This window comes from Nomascus leucogenys, chromosome 8 (assembly GCF_006542625.1).
Source record: "Nomascus leucogenys isolate Asia chromosome 8, Asia_NLE_v1, whole genome shotgun sequence".
NCBI classification, from domain to species: Eukaryota; Metazoa; Chordata; class Mammalia; order Primates; family Hylobatidae; genus Nomascus; species Nomascus leucogenys.
The window spans coordinates 104,505,126-104,532,179 of NC_044388.1; the positions used below are offsets into that span (position 1 = coordinate 104,505,126).

A 27,054-nucleotide genomic window follows, 5' to 3' on the forward strand; every position below is an offset into this window, starting at 1 on the left:
CCGGAAATTTGCGGGCGCGCCGGAAGTTGAGGGGAGTTTCTTGCGAGCTCGGCTTCCTCAACATGGCAGCGCCCTTGTCAGTGGAGGTGGAGTTCGGGTGAGTCACAGAGCTGGGGCGCCGTGGGGATGGATTGAAGTCGTCGGGCCCAGAATTCCTTTCCTTCTGCCGTGGGGCCTGACACGGCCGAATCACTGGGTGTCCCAGTGCCCGCTGTGAGCTACGCTACCCGCCTAGGAGAGTCTGAGAGGCCAGTCTCCCTTGGCAGTGAGGCCGTCTGTCCGGAAATAGAGGCGCACACTGGGAGGGACATGCTCTCTGTGTACCTTTCGGTGCCCTGTGCTCCGCCGGAGTCGAAGGTCGTGACTGTTAGCAGGCAGCCTCTCTATCTTCTTTTCCATTCCTATCTCGGACCAATCCCATCTGTCTGGCATCTGAGCTCCTAGAACCTAGAAGGACCACTCTCCACCCACTGATTTCATTCTTTGGGCAGCAGTTTCTTTTTACGCTGTTATTAAGGTCTTGTTTCTCGTGGGATGTAGTGGCCAGGGCGGGACTTTTTTTTTTCTCTCCCAAGATTTGAGGATGCTAAACAGACCTCAGCCTCCTTCAGGACAGTCAGTAAACTTGGCTGAGTGCCTTCTGCAGAACTTGAGTCAGGTGGAGACACGGGGACAAATAAGAAATCACACTGAAGGGAACTAACAGGGACAGTATAGTATACACAAGACGAAAAATGCAGAAATTGGGACACACACCAATTACTGAAGAAACGCAGAGCAGGGAGGAAGCCTACCCAAGGCACTATTTTGTGCTTCCTACAAACAGATTTGTCATATGGTTTCAAAGCTGAGATAAACTGCAGAGCTTAGAGAGAAGGCAAAGAAACAGGCCTTGAAAGATGGGTGGTGTACTTTGCAGTATCACGTGAAAAAGAGGGACTAGGTAGGGGTGTGTGTCTCTCTGTGTGTGTGTGTGTGTGTGTGTGTGTGTGTGTGTGTGTAGATAAACAAGCCAAGGTCTATGTGAAAGGAAAAGTCTGGGATGGGAATCTAAAACCTCTGCCCAGTGCCTTTCTTCTCATTGGATGCCTCCCATTTCTTTCATGTTTTCCCTTAATTGGGTAGTTCATTCACCAGCCATTTATTGAGTGCCTACCATGTGCCAGGCAGCAAGCCAGACACTGAGGATACAAAGATAAATAGAAGTCTGTCCGTGCCGTACAGCGTTCAGCATTTCTGCCCCTTAGAAGGGGGGTAAGTCTCATGACTAAGTGCATTTTAATTGATATCATCTGGCTGCTTGGATCCAATTAGAACTGTATTGGTCTGGACTCCTCACTGTTTTGCCTCACTGACCCTTGGCCCAGCTACACTCCCCAAAGCCTGGGATTCTAGGAGGATCCCTGCTTCCTTGACATGCCTCAGCAGAGCTGGAAAGAGAGAAGCCACAGACTGCTGTGTTAAGATTTATCTGGGCCAGGCATGGAGGCTCATGCCTGTAATCCTAGCACTTTGGGAGGCTGAGGCAGGAGGACTGCTTTAGCCCAAGAATTCGAGACCAGCCTGGGCAACATGGGGAGACTTCATCTCTACCAAAAAAAAAAAAAAAAAAAAAAAAGATTTATCTGCGGACAACTTGCCTTTCATCCTCATGAGTCAAACATGATCTTTGTTTATCAAGAATGTCTCTGCTAGGTACTGTGCTAGCTCAGTGGGGAAGTCATGTGAGGAAGGTGGGGCCATTGCTCTCCAGAGCTTACACACCAGCACAATTGCCCTTTTTCTGACCCAATCATCTCTAACTTCAGTCTCCCTTATCTCCAAGAGCAATAATGACCCCTGGCAAGGCAGCACAACATTCCTCCACCCACCCACCTTCTATCACCTCCTATCACAGCACAGCGTTCTATGAAAATTGCAGCTTCTCAGGAAGCAGGAATGCCCAACATGATGCTCAACCCAGGTTCCTTCTCTCTTTGTCCTTGTGTTGATGCGCGTTTTTGCCCTGACCTTTCTTTCATTTCCTATGTATCTTAGCAGACATGATTCACCCTTATCCAGAACTGGAGCAAATTTGCAAAGGCTAACATGCCCATCATTTTCTCCCTTTTGCCCCTTAGTGGCCCCACTCCCACTCCAGTCCTGGAAGGGTCTCCCTCCTGAGCAGGTATAGTCCTCTTGGCCCCACCAGCTCCTCCAGAGACCCTCTGGAAGGCCCCTAACACCTACCTTCTTGTCAGTGACCAGGTCTGCCACCCTTTGTCTTCCTCCTGAACTGTTCTCAGCAGAGTGTTTTCTCAGGTTACGCAGGATTCAAAGTATGTAATATAGTTGTGTTTTGTGTCGCTGTGGTCCATGTTATAAAGGCCCAGATATGGAATTCTGTCTGTCCCACCCCTCTTCCTCCTTCCCAAGTTGGGGAGGTATTGGCAAAAGGAGGGAATGTCATTGAGGTCAGAGAAGAACTGGGAGAAATGGGCATTTCCTTTCCTTTAGCAGATATCTGTTGAGTGTCTACCATGTGCCAGGCCCTGTTTTAGGCAGAGCTTGCAGCCCAGCAGGTGGAGAGGAAGTAAATAAACAAAATATATATATGTGTATATGTATGTGTATATACAGAAGATTAAAAGATGAAGATACATCAGAAAAAGTGAAGGCGGTTTTGAGAATATCTATACCTGTCACTGGTATCTACAAACACATCCACCAAGAATTGGGGGGTGGAAGGAAGATGGAGATATGTCAGTTGAGTTTGAATAGCAGATCTTATAAGACATAAGAGAGTCTGGCCTTGGGTCTCTCCTGGGCTAGAACAGGCCCCTTGTCTGTCTCCCTGAATCACTCTTGAGGCTGGGCATGCACCTTCCCCCACTCCAGATGTGCTGACAGCAGAAATGCCAACCCCTCCCTTGAGGGCCAGTGAATTCAGCAGTGACAGGTCACTCTCTGAGCAAGACTGGTTCTCCCTTCATCCGCTTGTAAAGGGAAAAACAGCCTCGGCCTCTGAGCCTGGCACCACCAGGTTTGGCCAGTCTTGGTTGTTTGCCTGAGTCCCAGTGCCTTCAGTTCTCATCCCTCTTCTCTGACCCCCAACTCCTGAGCCCCTTGCCTGTCACCCTCCCCCACCCCAGCTGCTGCATGTGCCAACCCCCACCCAGGAGAAAACGAGGCTCTTGGAAGGGGATAAATGGAGGCTCTGTGCAGGCTTGCAGCTGAAATGGCCCTGTGCGCGGCCACAGATGGGCCTCCTCTCCCCCTCCACATTTCTGCATCAACAAAGCGTGACCTTGTTTGGATGACAGTCGCCCCATGTTTTCCCCATGACAATGCTTGCCTTGCCTTTGCCTCCCAGCGGGCTGTCTCAGGACATCTCTGTTCCCTGAAATTGGGAAAGGGTGGTGGGGTAGAAGACATCGCATCCTTCAAAAGTCTGGTAAGGCCTTTTCAGTTAAGATCCACAAGAAGTCTGAGATGGGAATCGGGAGACCCAGAGGGAGAAGCAGCATGGGGCGCTGAAAGAACCCTGGCACTCATCTCAGAAGCCTCAGCTTCTGGACTTGGCTCCAATCATCTGTGCAGTCCCCGCCTTCCCTTGGCCAGGTGCTGGGACACAGAAATGAACCAAACTCTGCCCTCAAGAGGCTTTCTGACCTTTGGGAAGTCCTGTTTTTTTCTAACCAGTCTGCCGGTGCTAAGCAGGAATCAGTTAGACTCAAATTATAGTTCAGCCCCTGCCTGTCTAACCTTGGACAAGTTAGTTGCTTAACCTCTCTAGGCTTGAGTCTGCTTTTCTATCAAAGTGAGTTAATAATATCTACCTCCTCCCTTCTTCCCTGGGACTCCCTGAGGATGAAATGAGATGAGGAACATCTTATAAATGGTGAGGCGATGTGAACAGTTGTTCCTAGTTGATGCCAGGCCCCATGGACTCTCAGCCTCCAGCACTGTGATGTGCCCACCAGGTCAGCAGCAGGTGGCATGGGCAGGAGCATTTCAAACCATCATCTGGCCAGAGGAAACCCCTAGATGCACAGGGTCTCCAGAGTGCCTCACAGTGGCTCCTCAACATTTTTCCAGATGGAAAGACTGAAGCTTAAGATTGAGTCAAGGCCAGGCATGGTGGCCCACGCCTATAATCCCAGCACTTTGGGAGGCCAAGGCAGAAGGATTGCTTGAGCCCAGGAGCCCAAGACCAGCCTGGGCAATATAGTGAGACCTCATCTCTGTTATAAAATATTTTTTAATTATTATTAGTTTTGAGATAGGGTCTCACTGTGTCGTTCAGGCTGGAGTACAGTGGCGTGACCTTGGCTCACTGCAGCCTCAACCTCCCAGGCTCAGGTGATCCTCCCACCTCAGCCTCCCAAGTAGTTGGGACTACAGGCGCACACCACCATGCCCACCTAATTTTTGTATTTTTTGTAGACACAAGGTGTTGCCATGTTGCACAGGCTGCTCTTGAACTCCTGGACTTAAGCAATCCTCCCTCCCCTCTCAGCCTCCCAAAGTGCTAGGGTTACAGGTGTGAGCCACTGTGTCTGGCCCCCAAAGTATCTTAATAACAAAGAAAAAAGAAGATTGAGTCACACATCTAAGGTCTCAACATAGGGAGAGGTGAAGCCTGGGCTTCACATTGGGGCCAGCAGCTCCAAAGGCTGTGTTCTGCACCTGTGTGGTAAGCTGCCTCTCTAGAAGGCAGAGGAGTAAAAACAAGAGTCTGCAAATTTGGGTACTTGATTTTTTTTTTTTTTTTTTTAATAATTAGAGACAGAGCCAGGCATGATGACTCACAACTCTAATCCCAGCACTTTGGGAGGATTGCTTGAGCCCAGGAGGTCAAGACCAGCCTGGACAACATAGGGAGACCCTGTCTCTACAAAAAAATAAAAATAAAATTAGGCAGGTGTGGTGACATGTGCCTGTGGTCCCAGCTACTTGGGGGCTGATGTGGGAGGTTTGCTTGAACCCAGGAGGTTGAGGTTGCAGCGAGCTGAGGTCACGCTACTGCACTCCAGCCTGGGTGACAGAGTGAGACCTTGTCTCAAAAAACAAATAAATAGGCCAGGCGCGGTGGCTCACGCCTGTAATCCCAACTCTTTGGGAGGCTGAGGCAGGTTGATCATGAGGTCAGGAGTTTGAGACCAACCTGGCCACAATGGTGAAACCCCGTCTCTACTAAAAAAAAAATACAAACATTAGCCAGGTGTGGTAGCATGTGCCTGTAATCCCAGCTACCCTGGAAGCTGAGGCAGAGGATTGCCTAAACCCAGGAGGCAAAGGTTGCAGTGAGCCAAGATTGCACCACTGCACTCCAGCCTGGGCAACAGAGCGAGACTCTGTCTCAATAAATAAATTTTTTAAAAAAGTAAAATAAAGCCGGGCGCGGTGGCTCACGCTTGTAATCCCAGCACTTCGGGAGGCTGAGGGGGGCGGATCACGAGGTCAGGAGATCGAGACCACGGTGAAACCCCGTCTCTACTAAAAATACAAAAAATTAGCCGGGCGTGGTGGCGGGCGCCTGTAGTCCCAGCTACTCGAGAGGCTGAGGCAGGAGAATGGCGTGAACCCGGGAGGCGGAGCTTGCAGTGAGCCGAGATTGTGCCACTGCACTCCAGCCTGGGCGACAGAGCTAGACTCCGTCTCAAAAAAAAAAAAAAAAAGTAAAATAATAAAATAAAAATAGGCCAGGCACAGTGGCTCATGCTTCTGATTTCAGCACTTTGGGAGGCCAAGGCAGGGAGATTACTTGAGCTCAAGAGTTCGAGACCAGCCTGAGCAACATGGCGAAATCCCATCTCTACAAAAAGTACAGAATTAGCTGAGTGTGAGGCCAGGCGCGGTGGCTCACGCTTGTAATCCCAGCACTTTGGGAGGCCGAGGCAGGCGGATCACGAGGTCAGGAGATCGAGACCACGGTGAAACCCCATCTCTACTAAAAATACAAAAAAATTAGCCGGGCGTGGTGGCGGGCGCCTGTAGTCCCAGCTACTCGGAGAGGCCGAGGCAGGAGAATGGTGTGAACCCGGGAGGTGGAGCTTGCAGTGAGCCAAGATTGCGCCATTGCACTCCAGCCTGGGTGACAGAGCGAGACTCCGTCTCAAAAAAAAAAAAAAAAAAAAAAAAAAATTAGCTGAGTGTGATGTGTGATGCCATGCACCTGTAGTCCCAGCTGCTTGGGGGTCTGATGTGGGAGGATTGCTTAAGCCTAGGAGGTCAAGACTGCAGTGAGCTGTGATTGTGCCACTGAACTCCATGCTGGGTGCCAAAGCAAGACCTTGTCTCAAAAATAAATAATAATTTGCCGGGCACCTAATAATAATAATAATTACATAGAGACAGGGTCTTGCTATGTCACCAAGGCTCTATTTCACTGAGGCTCATCTCAAACTCCTGGCCTCAAGCAGTCATCTTGCCTTGGCCTCCCACAGTGCTAGGATTCCAGGTGTGAGCCACCACACCTAGCCGGTACTTGATTATTAGTAAAAATTATATCCTACTTTACCACATTAAAAGTCATATTTAGGAATTGGTCACTGGGGCTGGGCAGAGTGGCTTGTGCCTGTAATCCCAGCGCTTTGGGAGGCTGAAGTGGGAGGATTGCTTTAGGCCAGGAGTTTGAGATCAGCCCGGGTAACATAACAAGACTCCATCTCTACAAAAAATTTAAAGATTAACCTGGTATGGGCCAGGCGCGGTGGCTCATGACTAATCCCAGCACTTTGAGAGGCTAAGGTGGGCGGATCACCTGAGGTCAAGAGTTTGAGACCAGCCTGGCCAACATGGTGAAACCCTCTCTCTAAAAATACAAAACTTAGCCAGATGTGGTGGCTCATGTCTGCAGTCCCAGCTACTCGGGAGGCTGAGGCACGAGAACCGCTTGAACCTGGGAGGCGGAGGTTGCTATGAGCTGAGATCATACCACTGCACTGCAGCCTGGGCAACAGAGTGAGACTAAACAGAATAAAATAAAATTAAATATAAACATAAATATTAATATAAAAAGTAGCCTGATATGGTGGCATGCACCTGTAGTCCTAGCTACTTGGGAGGTTGAACAGGAAGGTCTCTTGAACCCAGGAGTTCAAGGTTACAGTGAGCTGTGATTGCACTACTGCATTCCAGCATAGGCGACAGAGTAAGAACCTATCTCTAAGAAAGAAAGGGGAAAAAAAGAATTAGTCGCTGCACCCAGGGTGTTTCTGCACCTTAGTCTCTGCTTCTCTCGGGCTTCATTACCAGCCCTACCCTCAGTTTTCTGTTTCCACTACCTCTTCCTATTTGCAGGAGCTCACCTGGCTGTCTTTTTCTCTGGTCCTCCTTTGCAGAGGTGGTGCGGAGCTCCTGTTTGACGGTATTAAGAAACATCGAGTCACTTTGCCTGGACAGGAGGAACCCTGTGAGTATTGGCTTTCTGAACCCCTCTCTTGGGGCCGTTGAACAGGAGTTGGTCCATGGGGAACACTCAGCTCTGTTCAGGCCTGTGTTCTGCACCGGTGTGCTAAGCTGCCTCTCTAGCAGGCAGAGGAATAAAAACAAGAGTCTACACGGCCGGGCCGGGTGGCTCACACCTGTAATCCCAGCACTTTGGGAGGCCTAGGTGGGCAGATCCCAAGGTCAGGAGTTCTAGACCAGCCTGGCCAACATGGTGAAATCCCGTCTCTGTTAAAAATACAAAAATTAGCTGGGCATGGTGGCGCATGCATGTAATCCCAGCTACTCAGGAGGCTGAGGCAGGAGAATTGCTTGAACCGGAACCTGGGAGGTGGAGGTTGCAGTGAGCCGAGATCACACCACTGTGCTCTAGCCTGGGCGACAAAGCAAGACTCCATCTCAAAAAAAAAAAAAAAAACTTGTTAATCTTTTTTGAACAAATATACACTGAGCACGTTCTGTGTAGCAGACCATGTGCTGATCACTGTGGCGACAGACATGAACAAGAGCCAGTCCCAGGCCAGGTGTGGAGGCTCACACCTGTAATACCAGCACTTTGGGGGGCCGAGGCGGGCGGATCACTCGAGACCAGGAGTTCCAGACCAGTCTGGCCAACATAGCAAAATCCCATCTCTACTAGAAATACAAAAAATTAGCCACGCATAGCGGTGCGCGCTTGTAATCCCAGCTACTCAGGAGGCTGGGGCAGGAGAATTACTTAAATCTGGGAGGCAGAGGTTTCAGTGAGCCGAGATCGCGCCACTGCACTCCAGCCTGGGTGGCAGAGCAAGATTCTGTCACAAAAAATAAAAATAAAAAGCCAGTCCCTGCCTTTAATTTGGGAGGTTTTAAAGAATTAACTTGCAGATCTTTGGCTGGGTAACTGTCAGGATAGCCTAGGGGCTGGGGACCGGATATGGCAGGTGTTCAGATCTTTTGTAACCTTAGCAGTGGATTCTAGCAAGGGCTCAGGGATGGGATTCCAGTCTCCACCTATGACTGAGATACTTCTGGGGAGAAGAGGGCATCAGTTATATTAAGAGACAGGAAATGAGGTTCCTGGAGGTGGGCAGTAGAAAATGGTCAAGTCAGGCCAGGCGTGGTGGCTCACACCTTTAATCCCAGCACTTTGGGAGGCCAAGGCGGGCGGATCACGAGGTCAGGAGTTTGAGACCATCCTGACCAACATGATGAAACCCTGTCTCTACTAACAGTACAAAAATTAGCTGGCACAGTGGCAGGCATCTGTAATCCCAGCTACTTGGGAGGCTGAAGCAGGAGAATTGCTTGAACCTGAGAGGCAGAGGTTGCAGTGAACCAAGATCGCACCACTGCACTCCAGCCTGGGCAACAAGAGCAAAACTCCGTCTCAAAAAAAGAAATAAGAAAATAGGCCAGGCGTTGGCCGGGCACAGTGGCTCACGCCTGTAATCCCAGCACTTTGGGAGGCCAAGGCGGGTGGATCACGAGGTCAGGAGTTCAACACCAGCCTGGCCAAGATGGTGAAACCCCGTCTCTACTAAAAATACAAAAAAATTAGCCGGGCATGATGGCATGCACCTGTAATCCCAGCTACTCCGGAGGCTGAAGCAGAGAATTGCTTAAACCTAGAGGGGCAGAGGTTGCAGTGAGCCGAATCATGCCACTGCACTCCAGCCTGGGCAACAGAGCAAGACTCCCATCTCAAAAAAAAAAGAAAAGAAAAGAAAAGAAGCCAGGCACGGTGGCTCATGCCTGTAATCCTAACACTTTGGGAGGCTGAGTTAAGAGGATTACCTGAGCCCAGGAGTTTGAGACCAGCCTGGGCAACATGGCAAAACCTGGTCTTTACAAAAAAATTAAAAAATTAGCCAGGCATAGTGGCATGCACCTGTGTTCCTAGCTGTTTTAGAGGCTGATGCTGAAGGATTGCTTGAGCCCAGGAGATCGAGACTATGGTGAGCTATGATCACTGTTCTTCAGCCTGGGTGCCAGAGTGAGACCCTGTCTCAAAAAAAAACAAAAACAAAAACAAAAACAAAAAAACATAAGCAGAATATGTATAGGGAGAAAAAAGAAAATGGTCAAGTGAGATTTGGCAGGATTCTTTTGGAACTGGACACACATCTGCCAGGAATCAATTATTATTGCTCAGATTCACTGGCTGCCACACCTCTCTGTCCCTCCCTCAGGTTGGAGAGCAGTGGCACAGGGTGGGGTCTGTCTGCCACACGTGGAGGCTGGGGGACACTTACTGAGGAGCAGGGCACTGCCCACATTGAGCTGGGAGGGGATATGTGGCTGGGGTTTAGTGTCAGGATTGTGTGTCCCTGGTTGAGGAAGACATGGGGTGCTAAAGGTGACTGTTCCTTAGTTTGACAGATGGCCATGCAGCCTTGGGAGGGCATACAGTGCTCTCAGAAGAAGCTTCTCAAAGATTCAGTCTCAAAGACCTTGCCTGGAAGTTTATTAAAATATCGCAAGTTATTATTTATTTCCTCTGGAGTTTGTCTGACATGAAAACCCACAAATTTTCCTTTTTTTTTTTTTTTTTTTTTTTTGGAGATAGAGTCTTGCTCTGTCTCCCCAGGCTGAAGTGCCGTGGTGCAGTCTCGGCGCGCTGCAACCCCCCACTCCTGGGTTCAAGCAATTCTCCCACCTCAGCCTCCCAAGTAGCTGGGATTACAGGCAGGCACCACAACACCTGGCTAATTTTTGTATGGTTTCTTTTGTTTTTTTTTTTGTTGTTGTTTTTGTTTTTGAGATGGAGTCTCGCTCTGTCGCCCAGGCTGGAGTGCAGTGGCGCGATCTTGGCTCACTGCAAGCTCCGCCTCCCGGGTTCGCGCCTTTCTCCTGCCTCAGCCTCCCGAGTAGCTGGGACTACGGGCGCCTGCCACTGCGCCCGGCTAATTTTTTGTATTTTTTTTTTTAAGTACAATTTCCATCTTATTTTTCTCCAGAGAATAGTCTGTCTTCAGTCTTTAAGAACTCAGCTCCTAATATGGGCTTTGGTGGGGGCATGGGGTGGCACCTGCGGGTCTAAATCAGGGTGAGGGTGTTCGGTCCTTGCGGGCTTCACAAGATCGATTCCTGACTACTTTGCTGTGAATTGCGCAACTCACACAGTAATGTAGCTTCACATACAGCTTGGGAAGCACATAGACATCTAAGATGCTCGCTTCAGAAATGTCCCTGACTGTTGCGGCCTCCACTATGTTTCGAATGACGAATTTCTTTTTTTTTTTTTTTTTTTTTTTTTGAGACGGAGTCTCGCTCTGTCGCCCAGGCTGGAGTGCAGTGGCGCGATCTCGGCTCACTGCAAGCTCTGCCTCCGGGGTTCACGCCATTCTCCTGCCTCAGCCTCTCCGAGTAGCTGGGACTACAGGCACCCGCCACCACGCCCGGCTAATTTTTTGTATTTTTAGTAGAGACGGGGTTTCACCATGGTCTCGATCTCCTGACCTCGTGATCCACCCGCCTCAGCCTCCCAAAGTGCTGGGATTACAAGCGTGAGCCACCGCACCTGGCCCCGAATGACGAATTTCTTAATGGCCTTGTCCTTGGGCATGCATCAGGCACAGTTAGTGCAGCGAATAGGCTGCATGTGGCCACAGCCCTTTTTGGCATGACCATTGTTCCTTCCTTTCTTTGTCCTGTTGGAGGCATGGACCGGAGGGAGCAATTTTTTGTATTTTTAGTAGAGATGGGGTTTCACCATGTTAGCCAGGATGGTCTCGATCTCCTGACCTCGTGATCTGCCTGCCTCAGCCTCCCAAAGTGCTGGGATTACAAGCGTGAGCCACCGCACCTGGCCACTTTTTTTTTTTTTTTTTTTTTTTGAGACGGGGTCTTGCTCTGTCGCCAGGCTGGATTGCAGTGGCGCAATCTCAGCTCACTGCAACCTCCGCCTCCCAGGTTCAAGCGATTTCCCTGCCTCAGCCTCCTGAGTAGCTGGGACTACAGGCATGCGCCACCATGCCCGGCTAATTTTTTATATTTTAGTAGGGACAGGGTTTCACCATGTTGGCCAGGATGGTCTCGATCTCCTGACCTCATGATCTGTCCACCTCAGCCTCCCAAAGTGCTGGGATTACAGGCGTGAGCCACCGTGCCCGGCCAATTTTTGTATGTTTTAGTAGAGACAGGGTTTCACCATGTTGCCTGGGCTGGTCTCTTACTCCTGACCTCAAGTGACCCACCCACCATAGCCTCCCAAAGTGTTGGGATTACAGGCATGAGCCACTGCGCCTGGTCCCCAAATTTTCATTATTCTGGCCCCATTTCACTCATTCATTGACTGAGTACTCAGCAGTGCCAGGTACAGTAGAAAGTACTTTATTTGGGCTGGGCGCGGTGGCTCACGCCTGTAATCCTGGCACTTTGGGAGGCCAAGGCGAGTGGATCACGAGGTCAGGAGATCAAGACCATCCTGGCTAACACGATGAAACCTCATCTCTACTAAATATACAAAAAAAAAGAAAGTATTTTATTTGGCTGGGCGCATTGGCCAGCACTTTGGGAAGCCAAGACAGGTGGATCGCTTGAGCCCAGGAATTCGAGACCAGCCCGGGCAACATGGTGAAACCCCATCTCTACAAAAAATATGAAAATTAGCTGAGTATGGTGGTGCAACCCAGTAGTCCCAGCTATTTGGGAGGCTGAGGTTGGAGAATGGCTTGAGCCCGGGATATGGAGGTTGAAGTGAGCTAGTAGCATGCTACTGCACACCAGCATGGGCAGCAGACCTGAGGCTGTCAGACCGTGTCTCAAAATAAGAAAGTACCTTATTCTTTTTTTTGTTTGTTTGTTTTTGAGATGGAGTCTCGCTTTGTTGTCCAGGCTGGATTGCAGTGGCACGATCTTGGCTCACTGCAGGCTCCGCCTCCCGGGTTCACACCATTCTCCTGCCTCAGCCTCCCGAGTAGCTGGGACTACAGGCGCCCGCCACCACTCCCAGCTAATTTTTTGTATTTTTTTAGTAGAGACGGGGTTTCACCACGTTAGCCAGGATGGTCTCGATCTCCTGACCTCGTGATCCGCCCGCCTCGGCCTCCCAAAGTGCTGGGATTACAGGTGTGAGCCACCGCCACCGCGCCCAGCCCCATAGTACTTTATTCTTTCATGTAGTTGGTAAATCTATTTTGAGTGCCTTCTTTGTGCCATCACAGTACTAAGATATTCATTGGTGAGCAAAACAGATGTGGTCCTTGCCCTAGTAGAGTTAGCAGTGTAATGGGAGTGGAGCCAGGGAATAAACAAGTAAACAAATGAATGTATAACTGCATCATTACAACTTTTAGTAATTGGCATGAGGAGAACAAAAGGGTACTTGAATAGGACTAATAGGTGGTCAGCAGAGGTCTTTTTAAGGAGGTAACATACCAAGGCCAGGTGCAGTGGCTCACTCCTGTAATCCCAGCACTTTGGGAGGCCAAGGTAGGCGGATCACCTGAGGTCTGGAGTTCGAGACCAGCCAGGCCAACATGGTGAAACCCCATCTCTACTAAAAATACAAAAATAGCTGGGCATGGTGGTAGGCACCTGTAATCCTAGCTACTCGGGAGGCTGAGGCAGGAGAATCGCTTGAACCCTGGAGGTGGAGGTTGTAGTGAGCCGAGATCGTGCCACTGCACTCCAGCCTGGGCGCAGAGCGAGACTCCGCCCCAAAAACAAAAAACAAAACAAATAAGAGGTAGAAACTAAAATTTAGAGAAGTCAGGGGTCTCACCCCAAGTCATGGAGTTATTTAAATAGCGGAGTTGGGATTCAGAACTAGCTTTCAGTCCACTGAATTTCAGAGTCCTGGCACTTTGCCACTAACCCATCACCATCTATCCCGAGAGGCTCCCTGAATTACTCTAACATCTTATATTTTCCAGTTTTTACACTTTCCTTCCTTTATTTATTCATGAGTTCAACAGTTACTTATTTCAACTTTCAGATGACCCCAAGAGATAAGAGACCCCTAAAAGAGAAAGAGAAGGAGGGAGGGACCTGAGGTCTATCCAGAGTTACCAAGTAGGGAGGCTGGGCTGGGACTCAGATTTTTTTATCCCTGATCTTCCAGCCACTGTTCAGGGAACAGGCAGGGGCCTATCCCCACTCTGGGAAGAAAGGAGGGGAGTGGGAGGGAAGGCACAGTGGCCCACTTAGTCTTTGGCCCCTTCGCTGTGAGTCCCTACACCTGGTTCCTGTTGTGCCCAGAGGCATGGGTCACGCCGCAGACCCATGGTAACCTAGGTTGGTGACCTAGGTCACCAACAGAGCTGGTTATCAGCTGCCAGGCCTCACCCTGGCACATGTGAGCCCAGCTGGGGGTCAGGGGCCTGGTGCTGCTAGGAGTCTTACCCTTCCCCCAAGTCCATGCCCAGATATGTCATCTGGCAGCCTTCCCAGCCTAGGGGCTGCCACTTGGCCAAGCGAGTCTTGGAGGTTCCAGCAGAAATAATAGCAGCCGTAAGATTTCAGAATGTGACACGCCTCACAAATGAGGGAACTCGTGGCTCCTAGGCCAGGGGAGAGCTTCCAACCCAGCCAATTTGGGAGAAATGATGAGCAAGGCCTAAGGGAGGGTGACTGCTGCGGGAGAGGAAGGCTGGCACGCGCAGTTGCACATCACTTATTCCTGCCAGCCTCTTTCTTCCCCATCTGTAAGGTGGGAGGTTGAGCTCGCTTTGTACGTTATTGAGCTGGTTGTCTCTTTGACAGCTATGAGAAAAGTTTCTTCAAGATCCAAGTATATACAATTCTGTGAAGCAGAGTATGCTGACCCAGTAAGAAGTTGTGCGAGAGGAGGGATGTCTTAACAGCCATCTCGCTGAAACGGCCAGGCAGGCACCCACCAGCTTAGGGTATTGCGGCTGCTGGGAGTTGGCCTCTGTGATTCAAGGCCTTTGACCCAAGGCCCCCTGCCCAGGCCCCAAGTGTAGACATGACCGCCGCACCTTTCTCTGCCTGTCTTCCCCTGCCCTGCCATTGTGCCCCCTCTGCCTGCTCCACTTGCGTTAAAGGGTGGCTGGTGAGGGAGGGCAGGAGCTGCAGGAGCTCCTGGGCGCTTTAAACTGCTTAGCATGCATTTCACAGCCTCTCTGGGGCCAGCTGTTCCTTTCTGTGCTCTCAGGGCCTGTTTGCTGATCCCCTCTCCACCTCCCTCCTCCTCACACCCCTCCCAGTCCCTGTGCAAAATTGCTTTTGAAAAGATCCACTTTCTGCTTAATTAAACAATGAGGAGGTCCCCTCGCACATCTGTAAACCTCCTTCTGAGGCCAGTTTAGCCCACAAACTGCTCCATTCTTACCTCCATTCACTTGTAAATGGCCCCTCTGATGTTCCCTCCACCCCCTCTCCTCTGTTACTCCCCCCTTGCCAGCTCTTTCTTTTCCCTTTTCAACTGAGGCCTGGGGTGGGCTCCCCGAAGAGCCCGTCTTGGAGCCTGGTGGACTTGGTGGGGACAGAGGCAGTTTAACCTGTGGAAGAGAAGACTTAGGGGATCCTTTCTTCCAAATCTGAAGGGCCATCCTGGGGAAGAAGGGGTACATTTGTTGGCATGGTCCCCGTGGACCATTCAGGCCCAGTGGGTGGGAATGACAGGAAGACAGATTTCTGCTTGGGAGAAAAGAGCTCTTAACAATCAGAGAGCCGCTCCACAGAGGAGCTGACCTCCTGTCCCTGGAGGTGTTCAAAGAGAGGCTGGATGAGGGTCTGTTACGCCTGCGAGTCAATATCAGATACGACTTGGAGGTTGTTCTGTTTCAGTCCCACGAGGCTGAGGCTGACACCCTTTGGGGCCCTCCCACAGTGGGCAGTCAGTGTCCCCCAGAGGAGGACAAGTCCACTGGGGCAAGGGATTCTGGTGGAGCTTGTGTCGGTGCTCTCCACGATGGGTATCCTCCCTTTGGCAGCAGCCTTTAGAAGGTACTGGAGCCCAGAGGATGAGGAATCTGAAGTCACTGTGGGCTTACAGCTCAGAGCAGCCATCTGTTGAGTGTGTCCTGTGTGTGTGACACTGCCAGGCCTGCCATGGGCATTGTGCCTTACGTAATCCTCAGCAGCTCTTGGTGTTTGGATTATTATCCCTGCTTGTCAGAGGATGACACTGAGACAGCAAGATGAAGTGACTTCCTAGCTAAGGCCATCGAGCACACAGCCCAGGTCCTCTGGCTGTAGACTCAGAACTCAACCACTCCACCATAGAGCAGCAGCTCTCATCGCCTGCTCTGCCCCTGATGGGCAGGCCAGGTGCCAAGGCATCCTGCACTGGAAACCTTGTATTAGGTGCCCATCCCCCTCCTCTGGTGCTGTGTGCCCGGGGGCAGCCTGGCCGCCAGCACCTGCAGCCTCAGAGTGTCATTCCTACCACCTGGGTTGTACTGGGAGCATTGGCCAACCCCAACATCTTATGGGTTCAAACATCTAACATAGAAGGAAGGTCAGTATCTAGGACCCATCACTACTCTCCCAGTCCCCTCATTCCCTTTCCAGCTTCTGATGGGAAGATACGGGATGCCACAGAAAACCCCAGCCAGTCCCAGCACTATCTGATTAATGGTTGGCTCTACCTTGCCCTCTAAAGCTGGAGTGCCAGGCCACTGGGCAGAGCGTGCGGAAACCCAGAGCGCGAGAGGTATAGGTTCTTCCTCTGGATCCTGGAGTAATTACAGCGTTGATTTGCAGGGCACGGTGCTGAGAGCTTTGTATATATCATCTTATTTGATTCCCCACAATGACCCTATGAGACAATGTTAACATCCCCATTTTACAAAAAAAGGAAGCCGAGGCTCTAAGAATTCCTTACCTAAGGTCATAGAACTAGGAAGTGATGGAGTCCAGCTCAAAACCAGGCCTTTCTGACTCCAGGGTCCATGCTCTTAATCTCTTTCTTCCTCCCTCTTTCCCTCCCTACCTCCCCAGTTGTCCACTCAAGTAATGGTAATGGTAGTGCCATACATTTGAGCTGGATCGTGATTCAAGTGTCCAGTCAGAGACACATGGAAGCACAGGCCTGGGCAGTGGGGCCTGGTTCCCAGGAAGCACATACCTGGGAGATACCACTGAGGTTCACTAGGAGGGAGAGGCCCCTACGGGAGCAGGCCTGTTCTCAAGGCCTGGCCCCATCTCCTGCTGAGCTTTTTACCTTCTCTGTTCTGCTACCTTGAACCTGCCCGTTCCATCCTGCCCCAGCCTTCCCATGTGTTATCCTTCTGTCCAGAATGCTCCCCACCCCACTCATCCTTCAGACCTGAGCTTCACTGTTTAACACCTTCAGTCAGGCCTCTCCTGATCCCAGATGAAGGAGATAGCATTTGTCACAACTAATTAAGTATGGTCTGTCTCCCCTGCTGGCCTCTAGCTCCCAGAGGGTAGGTCGCCCTGTGTCCCTCTTGCCCACTACCATCTCCCTAGCACCTTGCACATAGTAGCTGTTCAATAAATATTTTTCTCCTGTGTGATCACATGGGATCTCAGGAGGGAGACCACCCCTGGTAGGAGAGGGAAGACAAGAGGACACAGAGTGGGAAGGTGAAAGTGAGAGTCTCCAGCCCCCATCTATCCCAGAGCCATCCATCCCCAAGCCACCAGCCCCTGACTCTGCTTAACCCTTCCTCCTCCCCTGGGCGCCTTTGGAAGCCGACCATCTGGCTTGGAGGCTATTTGCATATTGTCTGTGCCTCAGCAACCCTAGCAAGATGTCCCTGGGGGTGTGTTTCAGGCCAGGCCGAGTGGCCCTTGCATCCTGCGAAGGGAGCCATGAGTTCCCCCTCTCCCCACCCCCAAATCCAGGCATGGGGGAACAATACGGGTGGTGATGCGGTAGCCTCACCATGGTAACAGGCTATCAAAAATGTGGGCAGGCCTGGTTGGGGGGCCGGCAGAAGAGGGAGGGAGTGACCTCAGCAAATAGGAGCATCATGATAAATGAGCCCGCACTGGGCAGCAGACTCATCCCCCAGCTCGTCTCTCTGGGACTCCATGCTGGTGCCATCGTTTGGATGACCCCACCATGACCACTAGCCCTTCCCCCACCCCCAGGCCTATCTAGAGTGGAGCAGAAGCACCTTCCCTTTGGAGGGAGCCAGGGCTGTCCCCTAATTGAGTCCTGGTTCCATGCAGGCCAGGCACTGCCCAGAGCTTCACGCCGCTTCCACACACACAGGCACACCCCCTCCCGCCAGGGCTGGCTGATGGATGTGTCAGACCCCGGTGGCTCTATCGAGCGGCCACAAGATGTATGGGTTGGCGGCCCACCAGACAGTGCCAAGATGGAGGCCAAGGGGATTCAGAGCCAAGGGGAAACCTCTGAAACCCAGTGCTCAGGGAGGAACCCAGCCAGGAGTCCAAGTGGGCGGCAGCTAGTTGGAGGCCGCATTTTCCCCATCCCATACCTGCTCCAGGGACCGTGAAGACTCCGATCTGCTTTGTTTAAAAGGAGACATTAAAATGGAAACGCGGCAGTCTCAGTCCATGGACACTTTGCCCGTGGCCCTGTGCTTTGCTGGCGTACGATCCAGGCAAGTTGGCACCAAGCAAAGTGTACCATCCAGGCTGCAGGCCTGTCAGAGCGAGGGGGCACGCGTGCCAGCCAGCGTGCCTTAACTCCCTGCCCAAGGCTGGCGCTGTGTGTGCGTGCCACATTGCAGGCCCAGACAGGGCAGAGCAAAGTCGCCCTGAGTCCTAGCAGCCTTTCTCTTGCGTACACTCTGGACTCCAGGTGGGAAAACCAAGGCCTCACCTGGGACTTCTCCAGCTTAGCCCTGAGCTTTGTCTCAGGCATTAGTCCAGGACAGCAGACCCCTCTGGACACTGACTCGGGATGGGGGTGGTTAACCCCAACCCGTCTGCTGGCTTCCCAGAGGCGAGTTGTCTCCCTAGGACCTTTATCCTCAACTCGTCTAAGGGAATGAGAAGGAACTCCGCAGCCTCAGGAGAATGGCCCTGTGTCGGGGGCGGACAGTTGAGGACCATAGGCTTTGAGGTGTTTATAGAGCCACATTGCTGTGTGCTGTGGCGCGATACTGCTGCCCCTAGGAAAGGACAGGTGACCCTGGAGACAGGTGGCTCTGAGCCTCCACATGACATACAGAGAGACTGGTGGCTCCCCCAGAACCACAAGGAGGCAGATCTCAGTTTTAGCTGAGCAGGAGAGGCCCTGTCACCCGAACCTCTGGCCACCGCTGGCGTGGAGGGCTCTGGAAGCGTGGGGTGGTGGCGGGGGAGTGGAGCAGGGATTTGTCAGCATCCCTAGCTGGTGAATGATCCTTCTCTCCCTCTGCCAGAGGAAATTAACTGATGTTATCAGCTCAGCAATTGTTTTTTTCCCCTCACAAAGGGAAATATATGCAGACCCCTCCAAGAGCAAAGCCGAGTCCTCCCCATCTGGGACTGGCTGGAGAGATAAAGGTGGAGGGGGCTCTTCAGGGTCCTCTCAGAAGTCCAGCCATGGCAGTTGGAGACTGGCTTCCAGGACTTGTGGGTAGGGGCCTGTCTCCTAACCCTTTAGATGCGACAGTCCTCCTGCCGTCTGCCTTGAATCCCCCCACTATAGGTAAATCCCATTGCCTCTTCTCCAGGACTTCAGCAGTGCCAGGTGCAGCTTTCTCTGAAGATCCACCTGGCAAGTCACTGGCCTGTCCTAACTTGTTTCCTCACCTTTGGAATCTACAAGTTCATGGGCCATCACAGCCTGGTCTAAAAGAAGCCCTCTAAACCCCGTGTGTATTTCCTTCTGGGCCAGGCAAGGCTCTGGGGGGGGAGCAGGTGCCATTTGGGTTTGACAAGAGCTTGTTCTGTGCATTCCTCTCCAGGGGACATCCGGAACCTGCTCGTCTGGATCAAGAAGAATTTGCTAAAAGAGCGGCCAGAGTTGTTCATCCAGGGAGACAGCGTGTGAGTCCCACTCCTCCCTTCCCTGAAGGGGGTGGAGGGAGGGACGGATATTTGAGCCCCCACCCCCGGGTTCAGTCCTGGCCTTCTCTGAATCCGGTTCTTCCCTTCTTCCTCCCTGACTCCTCCAGCTCTGAGATCTATTTTCAGTTTTCTTGTTACTAAACCAAACCCTTGAGGATTTTTAAAATCCCAGATGAAAGGAGCCTGGTGAATTTCTCAGAAAACTTGGATTCTGCCCTCTGGTTGCCACAGACTTGCTATGGGACCTTAGGCGACTTACTTCGCTTCTCTGGGCCTCAGTTACTCTCTACACAGAAAGTGCTGAGGAAAAAATGTAGCTAGTACAACTGAAGAGCTAAATATTCTGTTTTATTTCATTGTAATTTAAATAGCCACATGCAGCTAGTAGATTACCATACAGTGCAGCACAGGTCTAGAATTCCAAGGAGTCATTGACTCTGTGTGTGCACACACCCATGCACATGCGCACACACTCACTGGGGACACCCCATAGAAGCCCAGTGCAGTCTCTTTGGAAAGGATCCGGTTCCAGTTGCCAAGAAGTTACTTCTAAAACAAGGCCAGTCCCCCGTGTGAAAGGTGGCCAGTGCAGTTGTGAGGCTCGCTTATTTGCCTCGAAGCATAGGTCACTGTCAGGTCCTAGGGGATCAGCCCTCCTTCAGGTCATGGTCCAGTGGTCCTGGAGGCCACCTCTAAGGCCAGCAGTGCTCCTTGGGCCATTACCAGTGGGAGCCAGGCTAAGCTGCCTGACCAAATGTTGACCTACCCTGCCTTATGCCAGGCAGGACTACACGTGAGCATTGCCATGTGGCATGGCAACTGATTCGGAAGAGGCAAAACAGCCTTCTCTCCAGGATGGGCATGCAGAGGCCTAAAAAAAAGCCGAAGTTCTTTTCCAGGGCTAACGAGAGTAAGATTAGACCCCTGGAAAAGTCCCACTAATGGTTACCATGACAGTGTGGCAAGCACTCCACACATATCAGCTCATTTCGTTTTCGTATAGGCCTTGTGGGATAGACACTATCACTTATCCCATCTTCAGATGAGGCACCTGATACTCAGAAACAAAATGACCCGCCTACGGTCCGGGTGGTGGTGCTGGCTGGCATTTGCACCCATTTTCCATCTGGCTACAAAGACCATGCATGACTGTCTGACCTGGTTTCCTTCACACTCAGACCAGCCTCCCCTTCCTGGGAGATCTTTAGCCAGACCCCAGGAGGAAGGCTCCCCAGCACACTCTCCTGCAGCCCAAAGCTCTCAGCCTCTCTTCCTCTGTGCTACTGCCTCCTGCCTCTCACTCCCTGCTACTCATCACCATCTTTCCCACAGGCGGCCAGGAATTCTGGTGCTGATTAACGATGCCGACTGGGAGCTACTGGTCAGTACCTTGGGGGACATCCCTCCCCCAGCCCCTGCCCTTGCTGCTTCAGTGGGAAAGCCTTGGGCCTCTCCTCAGACACATATAGAGTGGCTGGGTAATCCTCCACCCGACTCCAGCCCCACACTGAGGCTGCTGGAGTCTCCCTCTCCAGGTGAGGAAGGGATGGGTAGCTGGGGACATGGGAGTACCCCTCCATCCTGAAGATTTGCAAGTTGAGGTATAGGATACCCATTTTTCTGGTAGAGTCTGTGTCTTCCAGAGCAGCCAGTCCTCAGCCCCTGCTCTCCCAACTCCTGGGGTGGACCTGGGAAGGTGGCTCTGAGGGTCTCCCGCTCCCCTCTCTCCCGCACCAGGGTGAGCTGGACTATCAGCTTCAGGACCAGGACAGCGTCCTCTTCATTTCCACTCTGCACGGCGGCTGAGGGCCCTTCTCTGGGCCTGGGCACCCTTAGAGGGGAGAACGAAGCAATCAGACATCCCCTTGGGCCCTGCTTCCAGGTCTCCCTGTCCCTCTTGCCTGCCTTCTTCCCTGCTCTGTCCCCCAAGCTCCCTCCAGGCAGGGAAAAGAGGCCAGGTGCTAAAAATGAGCCTTTCTCAAGCACGTGAGCAGCGGAAGGCAGACGGCGCCAGAGCCCAGCACTCCTTTTTCCAGCAGCTGTGGTGGGGGAGGGTTCCCCTCTGGTTTATCAAGAGTGGAAGGAGGCTCTGTGGCCAGGTGACCTGGCTGCCTTCCACTCCTTGTACCTCAGTCTAAACATGGAGTGGCCGCTGACAAGGTGCTCCAGCCCCAGAGCCAGCGTCTTCATGGGGAAGATGAATGGACCTGAGTAGCTGAAGGAAGGCCCCTCCCTACCCAAAGACTGGAGGCTTCTCAGCCTCAATTTCCCTGTCTGGACAGCTGAGGGCTCTGCCTGTCCCCCACTGCTATCAGTATGGAACCCCAGCTGGGGTCCCCTATTGAGTGCTGACTCCCCCTCCCCCCCCCACCGCCAGCAGCTGCTCCTCCAGCCACACCCCTCCTTCTGCTCCCCCCACCCCTAGCCCTTGACCCTGGCTGGCCTGCCCCCCCCTCCACAGGCCACCAGATGGGCTCCTGAGACCCTCCCCAGGCTGCTTACAGCTCATTCTGCTGGGGGTAGAGATGAGGGGAGGGAGTAAGTTAAACCTTGGACTAGCAAGTAGAAGCCTGGGGAGATCCGTGTGCCTCAGTTTCCTCCTCTAGAACTGAATATTTATAGTGGCTGAAAACTGGGGAGATACTTGATGGTGCAAATGTCCATTTTCTCTCCCTTCCCACCTCCTGCAGGAAGCAGGATGGGGCAGGCAGCACCTGGTAGGCAGAGTGGTTTGCCCCTCCTCCCCTTCCCTTCTGGAAGTCTTGGGGCCTCAGTGCTTGCAGCAGCCGGCCTTGGGCAAATAAAAGACTAGGTTGTTTACTAGCCTTGCTTGGAGCTTCATCCTTGGAAACAGGTGGCACCTCGTATCCCCCAAGCCATGGTCTGTGATACAACCTCTCCATCCTCAGCCTAGGGCCTCAGAGTTACCCTTCACCCAAAGAGGGGTGGGGGTGAACACTCAGACAATCTGAGAGGGGGTAGTCTATTAGAGCCATCTGGAGAAGGGGATGGCAGAGCCAGTTTGTGCTGACCAGTCTGGTGTCCCAGGACGCATCCCCACCCGTCTGTCCAAGGCTTTGTCCCACCAGCTGCAGCCAGCAGCCTCAGAACCCAAAATGGGGGTGTCGTAGATAAGACCGCTGAGCCCCCTTTCTGTGGTCTTTCCTTCCCATGACCTAGAGAAAAGAGCTTTGTTTGCTGGAGGGAGACCTCCAAAAAGAATTAGGGCGCTAACATCCCACCAAAAGCGTCATCCCACCCAAAATGTTGCTTTTCATTCTATGTCAATAATTTAAGGTGGAATTTCTCTCCTCTCACCCTGTGGAGATGAAAGTGGCAAAAGGTTGTCCCAGCAGTGTTGGGGGACGGGGTGTGCACATCATTCTTTTGAGGGTAGATGACCTGCTGGCTGGCAGGCTTTTCTCCAGCACTACTGCAGGTAGAGGCCCTCTGGGCTTGTGTGGAGTGGGAGCAGCCGTGTTGGGACTATGGGGAGGAGCTGGTCTGGGTGCAAATTAAGGCCAGTGTTGGGGTCTGAGTGCTGTCCAGAAAGGCTGTGTGACCAACTCTCACTAGTTCCTGAGGTCAGGGTCTCCATGTTAGGGAACAGAGCAAGAGACTTGGAACAGCCCCCTACAGCTGCACTTTTAGAAGGTCAGCCTGTCCGATTCTTGTAACCTGGAGGTCCCTCCCCGTCTCCAGCCCCCTGAGCTGCAGGAGCGGCCCCATCAGTGCACCTGATTGGAACACACTAGATTTCAGGTCCTGGAAACTGGGCGCTAGGATCCGTTTCCCTGGCTGCAGAGAGTGGGAGGCGTGATGTGGAATATCCCTTCTCCCAGCACACCCCAATTAATGCTGAAGAGTAGCGCAGGAGGAGGTGCTGGGAAAACCGAGTTTCTTGGCACATGGGGGTGCAAGCACTGTGGTTGAAATTGGCCATGTCCAAGGCACACCAGATGATTTCAGGTCATTTTTAGCCCCAGACTGGAAAGGGGTCAGGGGACAGGTGACCTGGGCTCAGCCCCCAGCAGCTCCCAACCGCCCCTCTCCCAAGCAACTCCTGATCCCTGCTTTTGAGGAAATAAACAAATAAAACCCCGCTATCTCCGAAGATTTTTCTTTAATGAAAAGGATTCGTTTTTCCAAATTCTGTTTCCAAAGCCGAGGAGATTGCCGGGCTGGAGCGCATAGTTGGCGACGCTTGCCCGTCGAACCCTGGTAGCGGCTGGAGGAGGCTCAGCCCATCGGTCCGTCCGGAGGGGCTTGCGGGAGGGGTTGGTTGGTTTGGGATTTAGGGGTTGGTTGAGGATTTGTTTTGTTTAGGTAGGGAGTATTGGGGTGATAAGTTAGAACAACTGCGAAACGAGTTAGCGGGCGCATTCGGCCGGCCTCTTCTTTCACCCCCGACTTCCTGCGGCTTGGGCTGAGGGCGGACCACATTCGGCCCCGCCGCTGCGTGCCGGCTTCGTTCCGGCCGAAATTTGAAAGGAGGAAAAACGACGCGATCGACTGGAGGACCCTGCTGGCCGGGACTGGTCACCCGCAGAGGAGAAGGAAGAAGGACGAGGATGCGGATGGCGGCGCTGGTGGCAGGGACCGGCGTCTCTGTGCGCGCGGGCCGGGACCGCGATCCTCGCGCTGGGGCCAGCCAGCCGCCTCCCCGAGAGGTCTCGCCCGCGCTGAGCTCTGTCCCTGCGGCCCCCGCCCCTGTTGCGCCCGGAGCTCAGCCACAGATGTCCAGCCACAATTCTCGGTTGGCCGCAGACTCGTACAAGAATTGCGTTTGGACAATCAGTGGCGAAGCCCCTGAGTTCAGGGCCCTGGTCTCCTGCCGGGTTCCCCTTCGCTCCTAAAAAGCGCCAGTCCAGAACAGCTCGGAGCTGCGCGTCGGACCACCTAGCAGGCACTCAGCAGCGGCTGCCCATCCGGCGGTAAGGTGGACTAGCAAGCACGCGGATCCTGACCCTGTGCGGGGATCCCCATCGCCCCTGGCGTGGCTCCTTCGATCGCGGCCCGGAGTCCGCAGAGTGGCCCGCGTTGGGTCTCAGTGCCGCCCCAGGTGGAGGGGGAATCTCCTCTGTCTGGCCTGGGGAACCCCGACTCCCCTCTCCCTGCCCCCAGCCTGGGATCTCCGGGAATCCGGAAGGCAGGAGCCCCAGGCCGGGTCGCGTTTCCGAGCCCGGGGTCCGGGCTGCTGGATTCGTGGGTCCCCCGCCCCCGCCCAGCCCCGCGCACGCACCGGCTCGGGCGCTCTCCGCTTTCCTGTGGCTGAGTCGCGGCCGGGGCGCCTGCGGTGGCGGTGGCGGCGGCGGCGGTGGCCCGGGCGGCGGGGAGTGCTGGAATGCGCCGCCGGGTCACCTGCAGCGCCCGGGGAGCCGGACTGGGAGCCGGCGGGCTGCCGAGGCGCAGGGCTGAACCCGAGCGGGCGCCTCTGGCGGCTCGGGGCCGGGGCGGGCTTTTAGTGGGCCGCTCCAACAATACGGGCCTGGCGCGGAGAAAGGGGCTCGGCTGCAATTGGTACTGGATTTGAATAACGCCACGGGGCCATCAATGGTCATTGTGTCGGCGGGTAATGAATCTCCGCTGTCTCTCGGGCTGGCCAGGCAGCTGCAACCTGCGCTCAGGCAGCTCTTAAAGACATAGCGTGCCCCTCCCCGGGGGCCGCCTCCCCCTCTGCACCGGCCGGACCCCTCGTCCTCCCACCCCCACTCGACGCCCTCAACTCCCAATGCCCCGCCTGCTCCCTCGGCCTGACCCCTTTGCCCATCGCCCCCTCCCTTCTCCTGGGCCAGGCACCAGCATCCCGGCCCTGCTCTCCCGTGGACCTGACTCAGGCCCTGGCCTTGGCTGAGCTCTCCAAGAGCACCCAAGGCACCCCAGAGTCTTTTACGGCCCACGCTCTGTCTCCCAGCTGCATGGAAACCAAAGGCCTCTGGAGCCCCCTCCCTAGGCCCCTACCCAGGGGCTTCAACTGGAGGGTGAGGGGGAACAGTCTGGAAGTCAGAGGGTCACCCCCTGAGAAACCCACGCTGAAGGATAAAGGAGAAGGGGGTACAGTCCCCACCCCTGGGCTGAGGATGCCATCCCTGGAGACCACACCCCACCCGGGAGCTGGAGCCTGCCCCGTCCCCCCACCAAGGACCAGAGCTTGATTCCCAGGCTCCAGCAGGCTCCTGGGTACCTCGGGGCTAGCAGCAGGGGTGGGGGGAGGGGAGCAGGTGGGTGTGAGAGGGGCGTGGAATCTGTGAATGCTTGGCTTGTCATTGTCTCTTCCATTGGACAGTCCACCCATCCAGGAGAGCAGGGGCTCTGTCCAAGGTCTAATGCATCCCCAGCCCCACCCCCAACCTGGTCTGGCAGAGACGGTTCTCAGTCTACTGGGTAAATACATAGCCAGCTTCTCACTCCCAAAGCCCAGCCTGTCTTTCTCAATGAACCTCACACCCTAAAGCGGGAGTGTGTGGCCATTTTTCCCATACAACCTGCCTTCCATTCACCCCAGGGTTCTCCAAGCACCCAAAATACCCCTGCCTCTGTCCTGGCACACCAAGCTGCCTTGCTCTGAAATGCTTTCCTGTCCTCACAATCTCTGGGTGGCCTTGCCACGTGCCCGGCTGAATTGTGAATATCGGTTTGTCTGAGTCTCCTCCCTAGGACAGGAAACGGGTCCTACGGATCTTTGTGCCTCCAGGGCCTAGTACAGTGCCCTCCCCCCAACCAATAATTAAATATCTGTGGGTGGTTGCACGCATGCCCGGTGACTTTAAAATGAGCCACATAGACTTCTTGGAGTTTCTTATAAAAGTTGAAAGAATGTTGCTTGTGGGGAGTAATTCTTGCAGCCCGGGTTTTACAGGGAGGGAGTCCTGCTAGCCAGATCCCAACTCCTCGGAATGCTCCATTTGGTAATAATAACAGCAAAGAGTGTATTGTGTGCCAAGCACTAAGCTCTTTGAGGGTAGTGGCTCACTGATTCCTCACAATAACCCTGGAAAGTAAGTGCTGTTATCAGCCCCATTTTACAGATGAAGAAACTGCAGAGCCCTCCTTCCTTAGGCTCCTCCCTGGAGCTTCCAGCTGGAGAGGGAGGGGGAGCATTCTGGAGGTCACAGGGTCACCCCCTGAGAAGACCATGCTGGAGGATAAGAGAGAAGGCATGCAGCCCCAATCCCCAACCTCCAGAGACCGCACCCACTAGGGATCTAGAAACCCAGAGCTTTGGGACTTACTGCACACTCTAGTTTCCCAGGCTTTATTTAGTAGGTACAGAGGGGATGGATGTAGATGCACACTTAAAACGGCTAGACCCAGGAGACACTCTGTGTTACCTTATATTAATACATTATAATCCAGTCCCAGCCCACCCCAGCCTGGCATGAACACAACCAAGATGGAGTGGGCAACAATAGTCTCTAATTACCAGGTGCCATGGCCCATGTCCATAATCCCAACACTTTGGGAGGCCGAGGCTGGAGGCCAAGGCAGGAAGATTGCTTGAAGCCTGAAGTTAAATACCAGCCTGTGCCCGGTGAGGTGACTCATGCCTGTAATCTCAGCACTTTGGGAGGCCGAGGTGGGCGGATCACTTGAGCCCAGGAGTTCAAGACCAGCCTGGGCACATGGCAAAACCCCATCTCTACTAAAAACACAAAGATAAGCCGGGTGTGGTGGCAAGCCCCTGTAATCCCAGCTACTCAGAAGCCTGAGGTATGAGAGTCACTTAACCTGGCAGCTGGA

General features: G+C 53.3%; 1 protein-coding gene and 1 long non-coding RNA gene across 3 annotated transcripts; one reads left to right on the forward strand and one right to left on the reverse strand.

Moving 5' to 3' along the window:
* On the forward strand, window positions 1–23,420 carry URM1 (ubiquitin related modifier 1). Of its 2 annotated transcripts, XM_003264202.4 has the most exons (5): window positions 1–97; window positions 7,326–7,396; window positions 19,212–19,293; window positions 20,647–20,695; window positions 21,052–23,420. In XM_003264202.4, the coding sequence occupies exons 1-5, from the start codon at window positions 63–65 to the stop codon at window positions 21,118–21,120; spliced, it is 306 nt and encodes a 101-aa protein (XP_003264250.1). In that variant the 5' UTR covers window positions 1–62; the 3' UTR covers window positions 21,121–23,420. The 2 variants fall into 2 exon arrangements, with proteins under 2 accessions (XP_003264250.1, XP_012364526.1); XM_012509072.2 differs by lacking the exon at window positions 21,052–23,420 and having other exon boundaries at window positions 7–97; window positions 20,647–21,040.
* Window positions 23,421–25,048, reverse strand: LOC115836386. Its single transcript, XR_004031439.1, has 2 exons — window positions 24,557–25,048; window positions 23,421–23,849 (listed from the first exon to the last, which is right to left on the reverse strand). It is a non-coding gene; the product is annotated as an uncharacterized LOC115836386 (long non-coding RNA).
* Between the last annotated feature and the right edge of the window lie 2,006 nt (window positions 25,049–27,054).